This window comes from Diplotaxodon limnothrissa, linkage group LG14 (assembly GCF_057381915.1).
Source record: "Diplotaxodon limnothrissa isolate DT_005_m linkage group LG14, D_limnothrissa_male_GT1.1, whole genome shotgun sequence".
Taxonomy (NCBI): domain Eukaryota; kingdom Metazoa; phylum Chordata; class Actinopteri; order Cichliformes; family Cichlidae; genus Diplotaxodon; species Diplotaxodon limnothrissa.
In genome coordinates, this window is record NC_140609.1 from 2668476 (window position 1) to 2688625 (window position 20150).

The 20150-nt window shown below is 43.2% G+C and overlaps 1 protein-coding gene across 1 annotated transcript in view; it reads left to right on the forward strand.

The window, feature by feature from the left end:
- The window catches only part of brip1 (BRCA1 interacting helicase 1), a 44855-nt gene extending 35792 nt beyond the window's left edge, over nt 1–9063 (forward strand). The window contains exons 17-20 of the mRNA XM_085370615.1: nt 5879–5991; nt 6071–6153; nt 6259–6576; nt 8180–9063. Coding sequence (XP_085226741.1) covers nt 5879–5991; nt 6071–6153; nt 6259–6576; nt 8180–8910 — 1245 coding nt within the window. The 3' untranslated portion in view covers nt 8911–9063. The remainder of the gene's footprint in view (nt 1–5878; nt 5992–6070; nt 6154–6258; nt 6577–8179) is intronic.
- The last annotated feature ends 11087 nt before the right edge of the window (nt 9064–20150 follow it).

Sequence of the window (20150 nt, forward strand, 5' to 3'; positions counted from 1 at the left end):
ATTCATTCTGCTGTTATACGACAGCACCCCATTGCTAGGATAAGAGGTGTAAGCCCTGTTCTCTCCATTTAAACTACTCCAGCGCTCTCGATGCCTGCGCGGCCTGCATTCCCAGACGGGCATAACCTGTAGACGCTGGAGCACGTAGCATTTTACTGGCCTGTTGTGTTATTGTGACAAAGATCAAAGGTTGAACTTGAAAAGTCCTCTGCAGAGAAAGCCTTGCCAAAGGTGGTATTACATTTATGTTGAGTTTTTCCAATGGCATGTTTTTACAGTGAACAGTCACGTCCTGCGTGAGTAAGTCAAACAATAAGTAGGTTTAACAAGCAATAAAAAGACACTTACAACTGATAAGGCATCTCTCTCAGTTTAATGAAGAACACAGCCAACCTTTGTGGTTGCCCTTTATTAGAGACACGAGAGCATTTGCCTGTAAGCTTTTAAAACGAATGGATAACGGGGATTTTAGCAGAATGTTGGAGAGTTCATGGAACTCCTCAAGAATAGGTGCTGATGGATGCTCCAGGCACGCTCAAGCCACTGTACATGTGGCTTTGTCATCAGTAGCTGAAGTACTTCTACATAACACATGAGTATCCTTTGTTTAATCCTCGTTCTTCTTTTGTTAGTGCATTCTCGTGATATTATTCAGTAGTGTCTAAAACTCTGTTTATTCTCTCAGAGAAACAACACCAACCAACTGTCCGTGTTGTTAAAGCAGCTCTCAGACGTCTAATGCTAAAAACAAGCAACCGTGACCATGTGATCAAATGAGTCTAACCAGGGATTCATTAAAAGCTGTCCTGGTGGTGACTATGTTTTGTTTTTTTCACAAGAGCTATTTAAATATTGGTCCTAAATAATCCACACAGGTTGAAGATGATTTATCATCTACAGAAGGATGAACCATTTCAACATAAACGCTAAAGTTTACACTTTAAAAGATTTGCATGGTTGCACGTTACAGACGCATGTGTTTAAGGTTGAGACAGCTTTGTGTTTTAGCATGTTGTTGTTAGCTGAAGGTGTTATCGTAATGTATGCAGTTGCCCTTCTGTTACTGTTAACTCTGTTAGCACATTTAAAAAGAGCCTGGAAAAGTCCTGGGAGCGCGGCTGAAGTGTGATAGCTGCACCTACGCACAGCTGGTCCAGCTTTGACACACAGCATGCAGTCCTGGGGGTGGATAGATAGTCAGCCCCCCCGAAACCTCCAACCCTGCAGCAGCTCGGGGTCTGCTGTCTGCTTTGCATTTTGTGCAGCTCAGCGAACCCACACCCACCTGTCCGCACCCCACAATCATAGGATATTCTTCTAAGTATGTTTTTTAGGGTAATATCACTGAGGAGCTGTCTCCAGGTCCAACATACTGTCACTTTCTTTTTTTTTTCAATATGTCATCGTGATGTCATTAGCTAGAGTAGCTTCCTTTCACCCAATTTTTTTACTAAATACATATCCGCACCTCAAAAACATGTTTCTTCAATTACATTGCAGCTCGCCAATTCCACCCTCACGCGTCTGCTACTCCTTGTAGGTGCCGTGCGTGTCCTTTAATCCAAGCAGCTTTGAGATCTGGTAATTTGATTACCAGATCTCAAAGCTGCTTGAGATCTGGTAATCAAGCAGCTTTGATTTAGTCAGTGGCTAAATCAAGACTGACTTAAGACAAAGACCAAAATGAAATTTAAAGAGGACTCGAGACCTTTAGTTAATGCCTACACTAGAGTCGAGCTGATTTTTACCAAGAAAACTTGTGAAACAAAGACGACTTTGAAGCAGAAGTTCAGCTTCTACGTTCTTTTTGATGTGGTTTACCATTCACTGCCAACTTGAACTTAAGCGTCAGATCAGCAAGCTTCAACCTTACGCTCAGTCCCGCAGCCTGACTTTACTAGTATGGGCTCAAACTGGTCATAAATATTTTAGCGCGGTTAACTCGCACCGCGGTCCAGCCCCACGCACGGGGCGATCCTTGCTAACGGAGATTTGCCTCGTTGATGCGGTTATGGCTTTAATGCCATTTTAACGAGATTAACGCTGACAGCACTAAAATATTTTGTACTTGTAAATCAAATGTGTAGTTGTGAGTTTGTGAGTAGTTTGTAACCTTGTAAACCAAAATATCTGAAAATGTTATGTTTGTGCATCTTTAGATGAGAATTTGTTCGTGAGAATGTTTTTGTTAAGGTCTGCTTACAGACACGAAGCAAAGAACGACGTGTAAAACTCTGCACTCGCACACCGTGGCTGTGTGACTTTCAACTTACAAGTACAAATTTTGACCCAATTTTTCTTCCTTTCAGCTGATTGGCCAATGTCATGTCAGTCACAAATGTAACAATCCAATCAGAGAACAGATGGGTTTGGCTGTCAGTGATGCTATACTGAGCTTCAGGTCCTGGAAGGGGAAATGCCCTTTCACATGCCGGCGTTTTCCTTCATCAGCACAAGGAAAACATTCTGTGCGTGTCCGAGTTTGGTGAATTGTTGTTGCAGGTTTACGTGCTCACACAGGGACCTCCGGAGCCTTTTCAGCGGCTCTGTGGACCTCGGGGGGGGGAAGCATTGTTGTGGAAATGACACACTCTTCACTAGTTGTGATAGTTACAAAGCTTTCTTCGTTATGAATGAGCCATACGTTTTTATTGAACGTTTGAAGATAATACAACACAAACTCTTGTAGAGGACATAAAGACAGAGAGATACATGCTTTGGAACGACAAGGGTCAGGTGCATCTAGTACACGACAGAGCACAGCGGCCAGCGCAACAAGTTTTGGATCCTTAGCTCTTAGTCAGCGGTGAGTGCGTCTGTTGCGAAAGGGCCTTTATGCTGCACAGTGTGACTCGCAGCAGTGGTCCCGGGTCAGCCCTGACTGTGTGTTAAAGTAATAATGGTATTTCAACTTTATCCTTTCAACAGCTACCGAAGGTTAAGGGACCTAGCTTGTATGACCCCTATGGGATATTCCTATAGAGGTCCTCCAGCTTCAAACTGCGTTACCTGGAAATACAGTTTGAAGCTGGAGGACCTGAAGCTCAGTAAAGCACCCCACCGACAGCCAAACCCATCTGTTCTCTGATTGGATTGTTAAATTTGTGATTGACCAATCAGCTGAAAGCAAGAAAAATTCGTACTTGTAAGTTGAAACTCACACAGCATAAATGTATCTGTGAGCAGACCTTAACAAAAACAGTTTGTAACAAAGTCTCATCTGTGGATGCACAAACAACATTTTCTGATATTTTTGGTTACAAGGTTACAAAATCCAGCTCACAACTACGCATTTGAGTTACAAGTACAAAATATTTATGACCACAATTTGAGCCCATATACTAGTCATGGATATTTCCTTTGAGAGGAACAATTAAAGAATAAGTAGGTCTGTATGAAGCTCTAGTGTGAGCTGATCCATGAGCAGATTGGAGTGCGATAGCCTGATGTCCTAGTCTGATGTCCTGAGTGTGAGCACACACACACACGGAGGCTGTCGGAGACGAGCCGCTCAGCTGTCAGCTCGGCCACATGTGGCAGATGAGGCGCTCAGCAATCTCAGTGACAGGCACAAGATGTCCCGGACTGCCAGGGGCGTGCACGCTGACACTGACGTGCATGCACACGCCCTGCGTAAAATGTAGCTCAAACGGATGCGAATCATGCCTAGTGGTCAAATATATGTTTTTAGGGATGAACAGGTTGCTGTAGAGGACAAGGCGAAGGCAAGCGAGCGATCTCTTGACATTTTAACTAATCCCTTCTAGCTTGTGGTTTCTTGCACATTTGTTAGATTTGCTAGCAGCCAGGATTGGCTTTTTCACATATGCAACCTGTCATGTCAGATTGGACGATGACATGGGACAGACCAGGGATGTGATGGCTGGAACACTGAAACGGACTGTGATTGGATTTAGATGACACCACCGGCTCGAGGCTACCGGCCTTTCTCGGGCTCTAGAAGTAGATTCTTTAACTGCTTTGGTGTCTCACATGTTGGCAAACCTCTCACCGTGAACCCGGCAGCGTTTTCGAGACTTCCTGCGATACGGCCACACGGACGTCCCTCCTACTGAAAACCTCTGTTATTGTTTTAAATCTCTTGATAAGCGTCGGCTTGCAGTCTTCAACCTATAAAAACCTTTTTATTGGTTTTAGTGTGTTCCAAGGTAGCAGCAGGTGTTGCACACATGTTTGCATGCTTGTTGGGTGAGGTGTGATTAGTCACAAACCAAGTTTAGGGTGACATTTAGGATTTCCTGTGACTCTGCTTGTTTGTTTACGCACACAAGCCCGGGAAGGCCACAGTGGCATTGCGTGATTGGCGTGAGGGAACAGCCCGTACCTGTCATGGCTCTGGGCAAACACCTGTCAAAAGCAGTTAGAGCCCCGTTCAGCAGCCTGCCCTGCACGGCATCCCGTCAGACGCCAGCTGAACTTTTCACTTGTCAATTCTGAAAGGTTAGCGCTAAAATCAGCAGCGACAGATGCAAATGGATGGATGCTTTCCTGGCATTTCTGCGCAGGAATGCTTCATGTCGCCTCGACCACCTTGTCTGCCCCCTCCTACCTCCGCTCTACTCTGTCATGGCCTCTCGTTAGCCCCTCTGTTACCCTTTCAGAATACATCTGTCTGTGCAGACGGGCAATACCTCACCACTTCAGGCTTCAAGCTTACTCATATTTCGGGGGAAGGTTTACCCAGTTGATGTTGATGTTTTAATTCAATTTGTTCTTAATTATTAACTGTGCATGAATCCTTGTTACCAAAGGTGTTGCCATACAGTTATATGTATGGCAGGGTATTATGTTTGGCTGTAGTCAAATCAGAAACCCTTTCGTGACCAAGCTGTGATTTATAACCCAGATATTTAGTTAGTTTTGTAAAGAAATGATCATTTCAGACATCCAGTAAAAACAAAAATCTAGACATTTTCAGTTTACAGCTCCTCCACACACATCGTAAACTCCCTGACTTTGTACTCTGGGTCTGAAGAAACCAGCCGTTTGTAGCTTGTTGTTTTTATTTGTTACCATTCTTTATATTTTTGGGTGTTTTAAAAACTGAATCAGTAAAATGAATATGGGGCAAAAAAAATCAAAACAAAGAGCAACAATAACCAAAATTTGATGCAAATTGCTGCCATCATGGGTCGTAGACCTCCAACTCCATACTTTGCTGGTTGCATCTCAGTCTTTCTCTGTTGAGCGTCCCGGGACACTCGACAGAGACACCTGCCGCACCACCGGCGACTGAAAGACGAGCCGTCTTCACTCGTTTTCAGTTTAGTTTGAGGAGCCCTCTGAGTTTTTACTCCAAATATTTTTATTGAGTTATTATGAATACAGTTTACGAAAAGAAAAGAAAAAAGGGAAACACAAAAACTGGTTACATTGAATAGAAAAAAGCTTCTCATGTTAGAACATAAGTAAAGGAAAAGAAAACAAACAAACAAAAATTAACAAAACAACACAACTGCGATTAATACGAGCACACCCTTTCCTTATAAACCCCACAGAAGTTAGCTGCAGCACCACTGAGCTTCATTAACAAGCCCTCGACGGACCCGTATGGAGTCATTTTGATTCATTAACTCGAGCTGTGCTTTACTGACTTACCTCCCCGACTCTTACCTCAGTCTGATTTTGGTGAACTCTGCCGTTGAGCCCTGGGCTGGCCGGGAATTGAACCCGACACTCACTGCCTAAAGGCATGTGACTGTCGTGTTGCCCTGATGTTTTGCTTTCACCGCTTCTTGTTTTTCATTTTAGCCTCGATGAAATGTTTTTGTATTTTTTTATTCCTGTTGTTTGTAAATATTCTCCATCAACACAAGTGACTTACAGACATTTAAAAGTTGTTCTGTTTGTGTTTCAGGTGGAACTGAAGATGAAGTACAATGACCTGCACTCTAAGTCCAGAGGTCTTCTCCCAGGCAGTCGCTGGTATGAGATTCAGGCCTACAGAGCCCTGAACCAGGCCCTGGGGAGGTAAACCTCTGCAGCTGCTTCAGATTTAAAACTGAGCCTTTTGCACTTCTAAATGAAAACTCCACACTTGATTTTACAGGTGCATTCGCCACAGGAATGACTGGGGAGCTCTAATTCTGGTGGATGATCGGTACAGGAATAATCCTAATAAGTACATCACAGGTACTCTGCACTATTCAGCCGCCCACTTTTACCACTAGATGGCACTGGTTATCCACTGCAAGATGTTTGCTAGCACTTGTCTCTGTTGTGTGTCTGTAATCTCAGGTCTGTCTAAATGGGTCCGCCAGCTTGTCCAGCATCACAGCACCTTCAGCGACGCAATGCAGTCTTTGGTTGCATTCTCTCAGGTGCAGAAGAAGATGGATGGGGCTCCTGCTGACAGGCAGGCCATCAGCTCTACTGTCTCGTCTCCCAGCAGCCACCTAGCAGCCGCTGCAGAGGGACATAGTCTGCCTGAGGCTTCAGAACCTCAGATACCTATCTCATGTGTCAGACTACCTGAACCCCAGCAGCACTCAAGCCCCTCAGCCGACCTCGTTTGTTCCCATACACAGTTGAAAGCTGAACAGAAAGAAAAAGCAGGTGAGATTGATGGATCTGTTGAGAGACGAATTTTCGGGAAGATCAATATCTCTTTAAAGTCTTATTGAAGGACCTAAAAAATACAGCAGGTATAGATCTCGGATCATCAAAGCTGGGCTCTGTCCTCTCTGTTAAGGCCTGTCCAATAATGCTGCCTTGAATGGTACCGAGAGGTTTACATGAGCAGTAACGATGAAGTAACTGAGGGCCAAGTAGCAATGGAGGCACCCATAGTGTTTCCACCCTTTTCTTGTGCATATCATCCTCTTCTTTCTTCTTCTGCACTTGGGAAAATGTTTGATACAGTCCTGATTTTTCTTGATTTGTTTATTTTTGTCTGTGCCCAGATACTTTGCCACCAGTGACATGAAGATGTATTCCAGCTCAGGACTTATTTTTCATTAAAAATGTCAAAAACCTTCAAAGAATCACAAAAGTTATTATGTGGATTTTTAAAAGCGATCTGCTAAATCAGTGGCAACGCTTTACGTTATCAGACCTGACTGTGGTGTGCTGCATTGTGTAAAAGCATACTAAATTTGACCAATAGGCTGTACAGCAGTAAGAACACGTGCCAATCAAATTCATGTTGCTTTAATGCGTCTCTTTTACCGGCACTTACGACGCCTTTAAAAAGATCAGTGAAGTAGCCGTGATGTCCGTGGACTCTCATGCATATGTAGAAAAAAACACGGAGAAGGGGCTTCGTTACCGTACAGGCAGCAGACGCGTACCGAACCGTGGCTATAGAGCTCCACTGAGACAGAGTGGGTTCGTTTCACAGTTCAGTCTTTCACATCTGTGTCCAACAATCTTGGGTGACCTGGTAGTCAGGTTGTTGCGTATCACACAGACTCCCTGATTTGAATTCCGGTTGGCTGAATGTCCTCACTTGTGTTTCAAATTGTGTAAATAAAGGTCACCGCTTTCAGACGTCTTTTTCCTTCAGCAGATGTGTGGAAGGAGGTAATGTTAGATTTGCACGGTGTGAGGCAAGTCCAACTAAATTTTTCATGAATCGTGACCTTTTATGCACAGACGCTTTTGAAAGACGGGGATCAAAAGGTGCGTATCGTTTTTGTCAAGGGTGTGCCGGAGCATGACATCATGCGGAGGAAATACGCCGAGGTGACGTGTTTGCACATCGCCTTGGCGACGCCCATTGTCTTTGGGGTCATGACGAGGTTGAGCTGTTAGTCTGTTTGAGTTCAGTGTGGTGGATAGAGTGGTAGAGGAGCAGTAGCCCCCCCCCACCCGTCATAGTTGGGAGTGGACGTTGGGGGCGGGGGGCCATGGGATCAGTTGAGTGGCTTGCCTCATTACTGTAAGGTCTTTTGCATGCCTGAGTGGCGCTGGAGCGAGCTGATGAGCAGATGTTGGACTGTTGCTTTTAATTAAATCCTCTTAACCTTTGTTCGGGCTCTATTGAGCGTATGCTCAGGTTTGCTATATCTTTCTTTATAAACTGACCTCCTAGCACACACTGCTGACAGTCTCAAAACCTTGTCAGTATAAATGTGTGTTCTGTCAGTTTCAAGCTGCTTTAAGGAGAAAAAGTGTCCTTGTGAATGTTAAATTATGTCATTTTCTTTCCATGATGCAGACCAGTTGAAGAAGCAGCACCGTCCCTCAGAAGAGCCTCTCCCACTTCAAAAAAGAGCAGCGCTGCCTCTGTTCTCCATTTTCACCTCCAGCCCCACCAACCACACCTTCAGGAAGCCCATTTTTAAAAGAAGTGCACCGAGTAGTCCTGGCCAGGAAACGTCCAATTGTTGTGACGACAAAGAAAACCAGCAGATCGCCTCTGCATCACTGAAGACTAATGGTTCAGATGAAGCCAGAGGAGACCAAACCAGTCTGGCTCCAGAGCCCGCTCCAGTAACGGCCCCGCCCAGCTGTGAAAACGAACCACCTGCAGCAGGCAGTTCAGACGAAGACGAAAAGGACCAGACTGTGTTTTTTACTCCAGAACTTTTTGAGGGTGAAGGAGATGAAGGCGGTGCACAGGAGGAGACGAAGGCAGAGTCACTTCCAGAGTCGGTCCAAGGAGCAACGAGCACAGCCTCGGTGACCGAAGAGCTCCTCAGCTCTGAGCAGACCCACGTGCGAGGGCTCGCCTCGGCTCTGGATGGACAGAGTGCTGTTTCAGTCAGTGAGCAGAGCGCAGGACTGTCGCAGGGGAAGGAAGAAGTCAGAGGACAGAAGCAGTATGAGGAGGGAGAGGGTAGACAGAGAAGCAGCAGGCTGTCCAGGTCCAGACAGAACGTTTCCTCCACTCAAACAGGTCTAACTACTGCTCAGCAAGACGAGGCAGAAGGTCCTACACTACAATAAACATTCAAAATATGGAAACCAGATTCATGTTAAAATCAGCTGAGGTGCAATAGAAAGCCCTACATTCAGTTCATCATTTAGTCCTGTTTAATGATGTGTTTGTAGATTATGGGTGAGGAAGGGGAATGTTTTAGATGTCTGAGTGAACCAAAGACGGGCCTTTTTTCAGTCTCATTTACAACCATGTAATTATTTGTTGTGCAGTAAGTACAAATATTTGCATAAACTTTGTTAGTTCACAATAAAATTGTTCATCTCTATTCCTGTGGTGATTTTGTGACAATTTCTTTTAGTTTGATGTTTTTGTGTCTGTTTCAAACAGATATGAGTCTTACGCCGCTGGCAGCAGGTAGGTTGTGTGTTTATCATAGCTGAGTAAAGCTGGTTATTTGAAATAAAAACATAAACAGCTGTCAGTTTGTCACTAATTTGAACTTAAACTAATATTAATGTCAATAGTTGTCCTCTTCAACATGGCTGAGCAGCCATCAGTCCAGGCAGGCGAGTTAGAGTCATGTCAGCTCACGAGCGACGTAGAAACCAGTTTGATCTCAACTGGGCCAGATCAGCAAAACTAACAGCCACAAGGTTTCGCCTTTGCAGCGCCATGTTGGACCCCTGCTGGCGTCAGAACTGATAAGCCTTCATGGCGTGGATCCAGCAAGGCGCTGAAAACTGCTCTGAGATTTTACAAACATGCCGACTGCACAGCCTCGGCGTCTCTTGTTCCACGGTTCGTTCCTGCGGCGCTGCCATTTGAGTCCAGTGGACTTAATGTTATGTTGAGAAAACACTTTCAGATGATTTGAGCTTCGTAACGTGGCGCCTTATCCTGCTGAACGCAGCCACAAAAGCTGGTTACGCTGTAGTCGTAAAGGGATGGATGTGGTCTGCAAAAGCACTCAGATAAGCTGTGGTATTTAAACGATGCTCAATTTGTACTAACGGGCCCAAAGTGTATCCTCTACACCTTAAACCACAACCAACCTGACCCACTGACACAAGGCACAATGGATCCATGTTGTAAAGTCTGAGCCCACCATCGGATGATGCAGCAACACATCATTTGTAGCCTCAGACTCCAGGAGTAACAGCTGCTGTGTTCAGAGATGCTCTTCTGCATATTGTAGTTTTTTAAATCTTTGTGATTCAAGCAGATTCTCTACAGATAGAAATAGTTTTTAGACGTCTGCACATCTGTGTAGTGCTGGTATCACCACAGTAGTGACCAGAACACAATTTATTGAAAAAATGGAGTAATTAATAACTTCATCTACGGAAAACAATCTACTGGACTGAAGTGACAAGTCAGCATGGCCACCAGGCCCAGGGCTGCTCGACGTCCCTGCCAAAACATCCGAACCGCTCATCCAGATGAGGCTGGCATTGTCCCACTATTCCGGTATCGCGCACTATTCAACAACAGCAAGTACAGCCGGTAACGTTCAGAAGGAAGTCGATAAAGAGTGAATTTGTTGTCCCATCCCTGCTGTGGTTCACTAGTTATTGACACGATCATTTCCATAGATTTGATTTCACTTCTGTGTGACTGACTCGCAGTTTGACGGTAACTCCTGCCGTCATCCTCCAGTTGTAGAGGAACAATTGGTATTTGTGGCTCGTGCGTGTGCATAGCAGACTGTGTGTAATCAGTGTAAAGGTCAGACTTGAGTGTTTGTGTCAAAAGAGGGCATGTCGTTTAATCAAACCAATGCTAAATACAGAATCATCAAACGGGCCGAGTTGAAAGGAGGCAGAACGATGACATTAAACGTGATTACGCTGATGTGATTCGTCTCATTACGGGATGAGCTTCACCAATGTGTGATTTGCACAGACGAGCAGAGTCGACAAGTGTTCCATTAAAGCCTTTCTTTGCTCGTCAGCTGCCTACCCAAGACCCTTGTACATGTAATCGTGCATGACCACTCGTTAACATAATCAAAACTCGGAGCGCGGAGAGGCCGGCGAATGTGTGTTAAAAGCACTTAATAGGGAACCCGCATTACAGGAAGGCCCAGTAATGGCTGTGGATGACTGTGTTCTTTGCCATTAACCTAATTCAGCCTTTTCCCTAACCAAGTCATTAAAGTTACACTATAAAACATTTTTATTTAAGAGACACACACTGGAGCCAAAGTCACAAATTGGAAATGCAACAGAAAAAACAGTAATTTTACAGATTTTTGCTGCTTGCCTAAATTCAATTTTGGTGCTGGAAATGGTCTGTGCCATCAGAGGTTTTCAATAACGTGCTCTTTCTGCTCGTTCCACACTTTTTTAGACTGAAGTCATTAATTATTGTGATGGTGAAGCAAAGTGCAAACAGTCATTACCCCCAGTTTGGACCCTGCTTTTAAATTAAGCATAAAACTTTTTGATGAAGCTCACAGCAGCGCTGGGTAAGGTCACCCTGCTGAGGGTCTTCACGGGACGCTCTGAGCGCTTCTTCACTCGCCCTCCCTGAGCTCTTTTCCTCTTTCTGTCCCATTGTCATCAGGTGTTTGTATGAGATCGTGTGAGCTTTCTTTTTAATACTGCAGCAACGTGCTTTAGAAGTTAAAGCGCCTTGTCGCGACTGCTGCCAGCAAAGGGTGGGTAGGCTGTCAGGAGTCATGTAGAACATTAATGTCCTCAGAGAAGTGATGCATGTAAGATTTAGCTCTGCACTGCCTGGATGGGTGAAGGAACCAATGAAAAAGCATAAAATCCCATTATTAAGGAACAAATGTGATCTAATAACTCAGATACCAAGTCCCATACATCAAATACGTCCGAAAAGTTATTTATTAAGAAATACATCTAAAAGAACAATTATAACCTGTTAGATGATCAATGCTGAGCTAACTTTTTGGTCATCTGGTTTCACACCAAGTGAGAGAAAGTGGAACTAAATGCTTGTTTTCAAACGCTCAGGGACTTCATGCCAGAGCTCCTTACGTTCCCTTGTTGAGCCACTGATCTCAAAGCTCTGGATGTGTGTTCAAAGCAAAGCTTGGGTGAAGTCAAATCACTTTATTTAGATAGCATGTAGTTCTTTCTTCCATAAGGTGTAAATAGAGCATAAAATATCTCAATATCAAAAACATAGAAACTGAAAAACACAAAGTAAAGGCACAGAACTCCAAGCAGACGCTGCCTGTTTGTGCTTTTTATTTCGCCTCACTCGCGCGCCTGTGAGAAAGACGAGCGCTCGGACTCGGTAAAGCCATCAATGCCAACAGTCTCATTTTTATAGTGCAGTTTTATAGCAACAGAGCCCCTTCATCTATCAACACGCTGCTTGGCTCTCTAGCATGTCACATTTTGTCTGCAGTTTGTAGGATTCAGAATGGTTTTTGTCCAAATGTTTGCCCTGCTGAAGACAACTGTGGGTATTTAATGTGGGCTTTTTGCATCAGCACTGTCGCCTCACAGCAAGAAGGTCCTGAGTTTGATTCCACCACCTGGCTTTCTGTGCATGTTCTCCCCGAGTCTGTGTGGTTCTCTCCAGCTACTCTGGCTTCCTCCCACAGACTAAAGACATGCAGTTAGTCGCCGTTTGAATTGGCCGTTCTAAACTTCCCTTAGGTGTGAATCTGAGTGCGAATGGTTGTCCGTCCGTCTCTGTGTGTTAGCCCTGCGACAGACTGGAAACCCGTCCCAGGCGTACCCTGCCTCTCGCCCTGTGGTAGCATTCGGCCCTTCTGTGTGCACCACTGTGCTTAAACCATACAGATATTTGTTACCTCCCACCACCAGTTTAGTAGGGGAGACCGGGGATAGTTGTAACATTTTTGACATTTCTGTCTGTAAATTGGAGCTCTTTTAAGGTAGTGGATTCAAAATGTAATGCAAAGTATTTACATGTCTCTGCTATTAAATAGGTCAGCTATTCTGGGTTAGTTGTAACATATCCTGGGGTGAAATGTAACACAATGAAATAAGGGTACTAACAAAACATTAACATGTAATCTTTGTTTATTCAACACATGAATGCACTTAGAGCCATTTATGTAGCTGTGTGTGTGTGTGTGTGTGTGTGTGTGTGTGTGTGTGTGTGTGTGTGTGTGTGTGTGTGTGTGTGACAGAATACAGAAATCTAGCTTTTGAACATATACCAACCCCCCCAAAAAAGACAAATTATGGAATTTTCTGCAACTGAATATTTCATTAATTTTGGTTGGTCTTCCTTGAGTTTGGCCTCATTGGCTCAGTGGGCATTATAACCTACAACTCTTGCACCAATTTTGAACATAACAATGAAGCTGAAAAAATGTAGTTGTTCACCAGCATCGCAATTCCATTACTTTTTATCATGGCTTACCTTGGTGTGGTTTGCAAAGTGCTTCAGAAAGATGAGGAAATCTGTTTCTTGCACCCATCCTGATTTATTTCCACTACCAGTACTTCCTACTGGTCCATCTCTGACACAGTGGTCAGCATAATGTATGTGTGGGAACACAAACAGTGGAGGAATTGTGTTGCCAATGGCATTAACCACATATACAAATGCGACCAGTGAACGTCTCTCTGCTGATGTCGTTGCCCCAACTTGTTTAATATAAGTTAAAGTAATAGTGTGGTAAGTTGTAACATCTGCATTATTGTTACAACTGACCCAGACTCCTATAGCCATGAACTAGCTAACATTACAGCCAACGGCTAAAACATTAGCACTAAAGACCTACACAGAATATATCCCCATAGACATACAAATAACACAATTTAAGTTTGATGAGTTTAACTGCAAAGCAGATAATGCTATTAGAAATTGAAATAAAGTAGAAAAACTTACTTTTTGGCATACAAATTACTTTTTTTCATGTTAAATTGTCTGTGTTTGACAAAATGTGCTGATTTTTCACGTGTGATAGCAGAACTGAGTTGGGCATGCACAGGATGAGTCACATCATTTGAAACTTAGCCCTGATTGGAGAAACTGGAAGTGTTACAACTGACCCCGGTCTCCCCTACCAGGTTTGCAGGTCAAATGCTTGCATGGGCTTTTTAGTCTTTGCTTGCATTTCAAGAATTTTAGTCTTACTGAATAAATAAGGAAAAAAGGAAATGATCAGGAAACATTTGTGTTGTGTCGCCTCTGTTAAGTTTTTTATTCAGATTTCTTACAAAAAAGATCCGAATTACAAGCAGACCGTTTGTCTTGTTCACTTTGTTGTTCACAGTGTAGAGAGCATGCCGGAGCAGGCTGGATGTCGTCAACAGGAAGGCGAGTCAGAGTGAAAGCACTCTGTCTCTGTCTCGTCCTCCAAACGTAACGCATCGATATCTTTGACTCGTATGTGTGTGTCGAATCACAGTGAGACATTTTTCTACTCAGGTTGGGATTTTGTTTCTACTGTAAAGAGATTAAAACATGGTGCAGGGAGCTTAACTCAACCCAGGGCAGAAATAAGGATGTTCATTCAGCTTTCTTTACTTTGTGCCTAATAAACAAACCGCAGAGACACCAAACCTTTTGTTTTCCAGTTTCAGGGCGTATTGCTTCGAGTTTTCTGTCCTGTTGCTCTGATACTTGCGTGCATGTTTTCCTTTTATGACCTTCTCATATTGTTTGCACTTACTCCAGTTACAGCTGTGGGGGAACAGCCAACATCCTTTGCTGTGCTGTGTGCTGGATCTCCTTCTTGGAGGTGTTGTGTAATCCTCGCCACTGTTTCATGTAACACCTGTATAGCTGCAATGCTTCCTGTCAGTCAGGCAGGTGCAACAGCTTGTTAAGGTCTGCAAACACTCTCTTAAGATAAGATAAGATAAGATAGAACTTTATTAATCCCTCGGGTGGGTTCCTCTGGGAAATTCGACTTCCAAAAAAAGCACAGCAACGACCAAAGTTACAGTTACAGAACTGTTATATATATATATATACACACACACACACACACACACACACACACACACACACACACACACACACACACACACACACACACACATATATATAAATACAGAGACAAATATAAATAAAATATACAAAGGGGATAAATAGAATAAATAGGAATAAAAAATAAAAATACAAGTGAATTGCACATTTCAAGTATTGAGTCTATTGCACTGTTGACTATTTACAAAAAGTATTGCACAAAAGGTATTGTACAGTGAGGTGAAGAGGCACTACAGCTTAGTTGTTCCCCCCTCCTTTGTCCTCCTGTTTCCCCTCCCTCTCCCCTCCAGAGAGGAGTTAAACAGTCTGATGGCGTGTGGGACAAAGGAGTTTTTAAGTCTGTTAGTTCTTGTCTTGGGGAGAAGCAACCTGTCACTGAACAGACTCTTCTGGTTGTTTATGGCCGTGTGCAGAGGATGCCCAGCATTGTCCATAATGTCCATCAGTTTCTTTAATGTCCTTTTCTCTGCCACTGTCACCAGAGTGTCCAGCTTCATGCCGACCACAGAGCTAGCCCTCCTGATCAGTTTCTCCAGCCTGGATGAGTCCTTCTTTGCTGTGCTGCTCCCCCAGCACACCACAGCATAGAAAAGTACTCCAGCAACCACCGACTGGTAAAACATCCTCAGGAGCTTCCTGCAGATGTTAAAAGACCTCAGCCTCCTGAGGAAGTACAGTCGGCTTTGGGCTTTTTTATACAGGTGCTCTGTGTTGCATGACCAGTCCAGTTTATTGTCCACCCACAGCCCGAGGTACTTGTACTTGTTGACCACCTCCACCTCCTCCCCCTCTATCTGAACCGGCAGTGGACCTGCTCTAGACCTCCCGAAGTCCACAACCAGTTCCTTAGTCTTTGAGGTGTTGAGTTGCAGGTGGTTTGTGTGACTCCATGCGACAAAGTTCCTCACCAGACTTCTGTACTCCTCTTCTTGATCATCCCAGATACACCAGATACACTCTCTTGTAACGGCAAACTATTTTACATATTTGGATGTGTGCAGGTGCCCTCCCCCCCGAAATGAAAATGACATGATGATTCTGTCTTTTTATCTTCTCCTTGATCTACAAAAAATATACAGTTAATAAAAACAACTTAATTCAGCACTTTTGCCTCACAGCAAGAAGGTCGTGAGTCTGACTCCACCTCCTGGCCGGGATCTTTCTGTGTGGGGTCTCTCCAGGTACTCCAGCTTCCTCCCACAGACCAAAGACTTGCAGTTAGTGGAGAGTCCAGGGTGTACCCCACCTCTCGCCCTATGGTGGATGGGAAATTGTCATATCTGAGATTTTTTTTATTTGTTACAAAAAGGATGAATGAAAAGCTTTTAAATGTGGTGATTCCATCACTTCTGTCAAGGGTTGACACAAATGTCTAGTTAGCAGTGGTAAGTTTTAGCTGCATTCAGCAGAGATGAGCTTGCTGTTTGTGCGCTGTGCTTGCCTTGATTTGGTTCAGATTTCTGTGAACTACGGCACAAACAGTCGATTTTGCCATCATGTTGCATTTAAACTCTGATGTCAGACCAGTCAAACCACAGCAGATGTCTCGCTGTGCAAGCTTTTGCTGAGCTTCCACAAACTCCATAACCAGAAACATAACTTATCACCTTGCAGTAAGTTTGCAATCAAATGGGAGGCAGCGTTTGAGCCCTGTGAGTGTGGCGTCCACCTACAGTAAAAGTTGTTGTGATTTCTTCATGAGCCTTAAAGTCGACACAGATTTTATGTTTCACACAAGCACAGAGAAAGGACGGTTTCTCACTGGTGAGTCATATCAGCACATTTCACATCCTGTGTGAGATTCAGTGCTTTGTGCTGTTATCATAACCAGAACTAATCAACTGCACGGCCAGATTAGATATTTGTAACCTTATTCCCTAAAAGCTGGAATGCTGAAAAGCTCCTCACATCCTTCATGTTTTGAAACAATTTAAATTTGATAACTAGCTAAATCCTGGCAGAAGTAAAGCTGTGGATGCATGACAAAGCTTTGGATTAATAGTCAGAACTTTAAAACAACAATAAAGTTTTCTACTCACATCATCACCAGAGACACAAATCTGAGCTTCTTAGGACTCGAGTATTCAGTGTGTGAAAAGGAGCTACTTCCTGTGGCTCGTGGTGGTTTCTGAGAAATTCCTCTTTAGTTTCAGTTTGTTCACGGCAGATGCAGAATATGAGTCAAGCCCTTTGTTTCTTTATTTCGGTCTTAATTTAGGTGCAGTACAGCATGCTTTGTATATCAGAGCATCTATGTTTTCACAGGAGGTGGATACATCCTGCTGCACTGACGTCTGTGTGCAGCACAACTTTGACTTTCAGCTGTCTGAAAGTGCGAGCTGCAGACTTAAGCTTGCAGTGTAAATCGTTCAGCGGTGAATGCCCTGCAGACTGCTCTGCAGGCCGACTCAGCAGTAGTTTAACTGGTGGGTTGAAAGTAAACGCACATCTTTACATGTCGCCTCTGATTTAGTTCAGATTTCCTGTGAACATGTCAACACTCTGTTTTCTCCCCTCTAAAGTCAGCACGGTTACATGATTTGCCCATTCTCATTCATACAGCATATAATGCTGTGCCTGAGGACCACTCTGTCACCAGGCTTCTGGAGTGCAAAAGCTACTTCTCTAGAGATGCACCACCACAGGGATGTGGTTCGAGATCAGGCACATCTCCCAGTTCTTAACACACATTATTTTTACAGGATGATGCTAGATCTGTTTGTTTGTATGTGTTCTAATGAAGCAGGCAGGTGGACTGACCGTGTGACTGAGTTATGACTGTTAAAAGCAGAGTATGAACGGCCTCCACTAACACTGTGATAAATCCTGGAGTTATTGTAGACTAGGATATGTCCTTCAGCGTGCGCATCACACAGATACATTTGTGTGACTTGATTCAGTTCCACAATATCAGTAAAATTAGAAACAGCCCACTTCAGAGTAAAGCTGGTTCTTGGCTGGACAATCGTTCTTTGTACTATCAGGTCACTCTAAAAGCTTGTGAGACGTGGAAAACATCATGTGGCCCAACATCAATGGCCAAGACTATCCTGCAGGTCTCTTACCGGGACCAGGCCACCAATGAAGAAGTCCACCTCTGGACTGCCACACATTGCCCTTGTAACAAGGCGGCCCTGTCCTCGTCCTTACACCCCTCCATGACTGAGAGTGACTGAGCGGCATATGCGCTCTGGAAGTCACATTCTACACCAACAAACGCACCAACTGCCCAAGATCACCATCACGTGGACGACGCAAACCAGGCTGCTCCTGCACGACAAGGTGGAGGACTTTCAAATGCGCCGACAGAGATCTGCCACCCAATGCGCCGAACGGTGCAGGAGAATCTACGTTTAAGTCTAAAAGCTCCCTGAAAACCCTAAAGATGATCCAGAACACTACAGTCAGAGTATTGACTGGGACTACATATTAGTTAATTTAATTTAATTTAAAATGCTTCTCAATCTTGAATAATCAGGACCTGCTATATCTGAAAGACCCCATAAACCTTATTAATACTAACACAGCTCTTTGCTCTCTGACTTCAGGCTCACCCGTGGTTCCTTTTCTAAAGTAGAGCTGGAGGCAGATACTTGAGCTACTTCTCTACTTTAAAGACTGGAGTTAAACCCGTCAGCTGTCTGCTCATTTTAGATGCTCTACAGGCGAATTCTTCTTTCTGATATATGATGTCTTTTGCTTCTGCGTGTTAGGGACTTACTGTGCCAATATGTTTATATTAGCAGAGCAGCAGCAGTGTAGCAAGTCATGCCCTTCACCCCTATCCACACAGACACACAAAGATCATTTTATTGGACAGTTTTCCTTTCAGTTTCCTGAAAGGAAAACAACGCAGTGAGAGATCCATATTTAAATGTGCTGCAAATTCAGTGTTATGGTGACAGTCTGCACAGCGCTGTTATTTAATAAGAAAATAATCTGGGTAGTGACAGCATTGTTGTTTGACTTGTACCACCAAGTGAACACTGCTGTTGCAGGAGCTCAGTTTTAATCAATGAGCACGCCCACTCCCTGTAATCTGTAACAGCTCACAGCATGTCTTGGTTTTATGTCCTGACTATATTAGACATTCAAAAACTTTTTTAATTTATTTACTGGTACACTGTGCCACTGTATTCTTTTGTATTTTTGTGGCCACATTTTAGAATCTTATACAAAGTTTCATATGTACAGCGATAACAAGTTTATTCGACCACAGTAAATGTAGAGTTAATGCACAGCTACCCTAAATATTAATAAGTTTTTCTTCTATGTGCAAGCTCTTTCATCAAAACCTGTTAATGCTCAAATATGATCATTATTGTTATCCATACATTTTCAGATGATGCTACATTACAGGTATTTACTTGCATCCTTGAACAGAGAAAAGTGTCTCAGCGCCTTAAAGTTATGCTTGATTCATTTCTGACGTTTCAAAGAACACTGTGATCAAATTTGGGTATAAAAATGTGATTTCGGTTTATTTGCTTAATAACAATAAAAGTTTTAGTTTTAAATAAGTTTATACTTTTGATGTTTTTTTCTTTTTATAAACTGTTTTTCAATAAATGTGACAGGTTCTGTATGTGCAGTTTTTGGTAACACGTTTATAACCACACAGAATTACACATTAAATATTAGTTAGTACTTAACTCATCATTTATTTAAAGCGTTGCTCCTTCCTTGTATGTCATTTATAAAAAAACAATCTAAATGTTCAGTCCTGTGTAAAAGGCTCATATATAACATGTTTAATGAAAGTAAAACAATTTTCCTCGAAGTATAAAAATGTTATGTAGGCGATGTTAAGGGTTCATGGCATCATTTAGAAACTCTAAGTATTTATGCAAAAAGCTTGTTGTTTGTGAATGTGTGACTAAGACCGACTCGTTTCATACTTAATGGTTAACTCAGGCAGTTTGTTGTGTGACCCGAGGCTCATTTACCACACAAAACATTTATAAATGCAACTGAACGGTCAGCAGGACTTAAAGTCTGAGCTGTCTTCACAGCAGAAAAAGGAAACAGATAAAGCACAGCGTGCTACATTATGCGCTACATTCATACAGATATTAACCATAAGACACGCGGATTTTTATTTTTTGCTGTATTGTAAAAAATAAGTAAATAAAAAAAATGAATGTTTCTTAAAATGATCACTACATGCTATGAGTTAATAGTTAACAGTTAGACTTAAGCGTGACTCTGATGCAATCGGCTGCTTTTTATGGTTAATGACCGATTTAACTGCTACCACTTTGTCTCATTGAAAACCATCCAAAAATGTGACATGTCTGTTTAGTCCTTTTGCTTCAGCAGATCTTATGATGTGAACGCTGCTCAGATTAACACTATG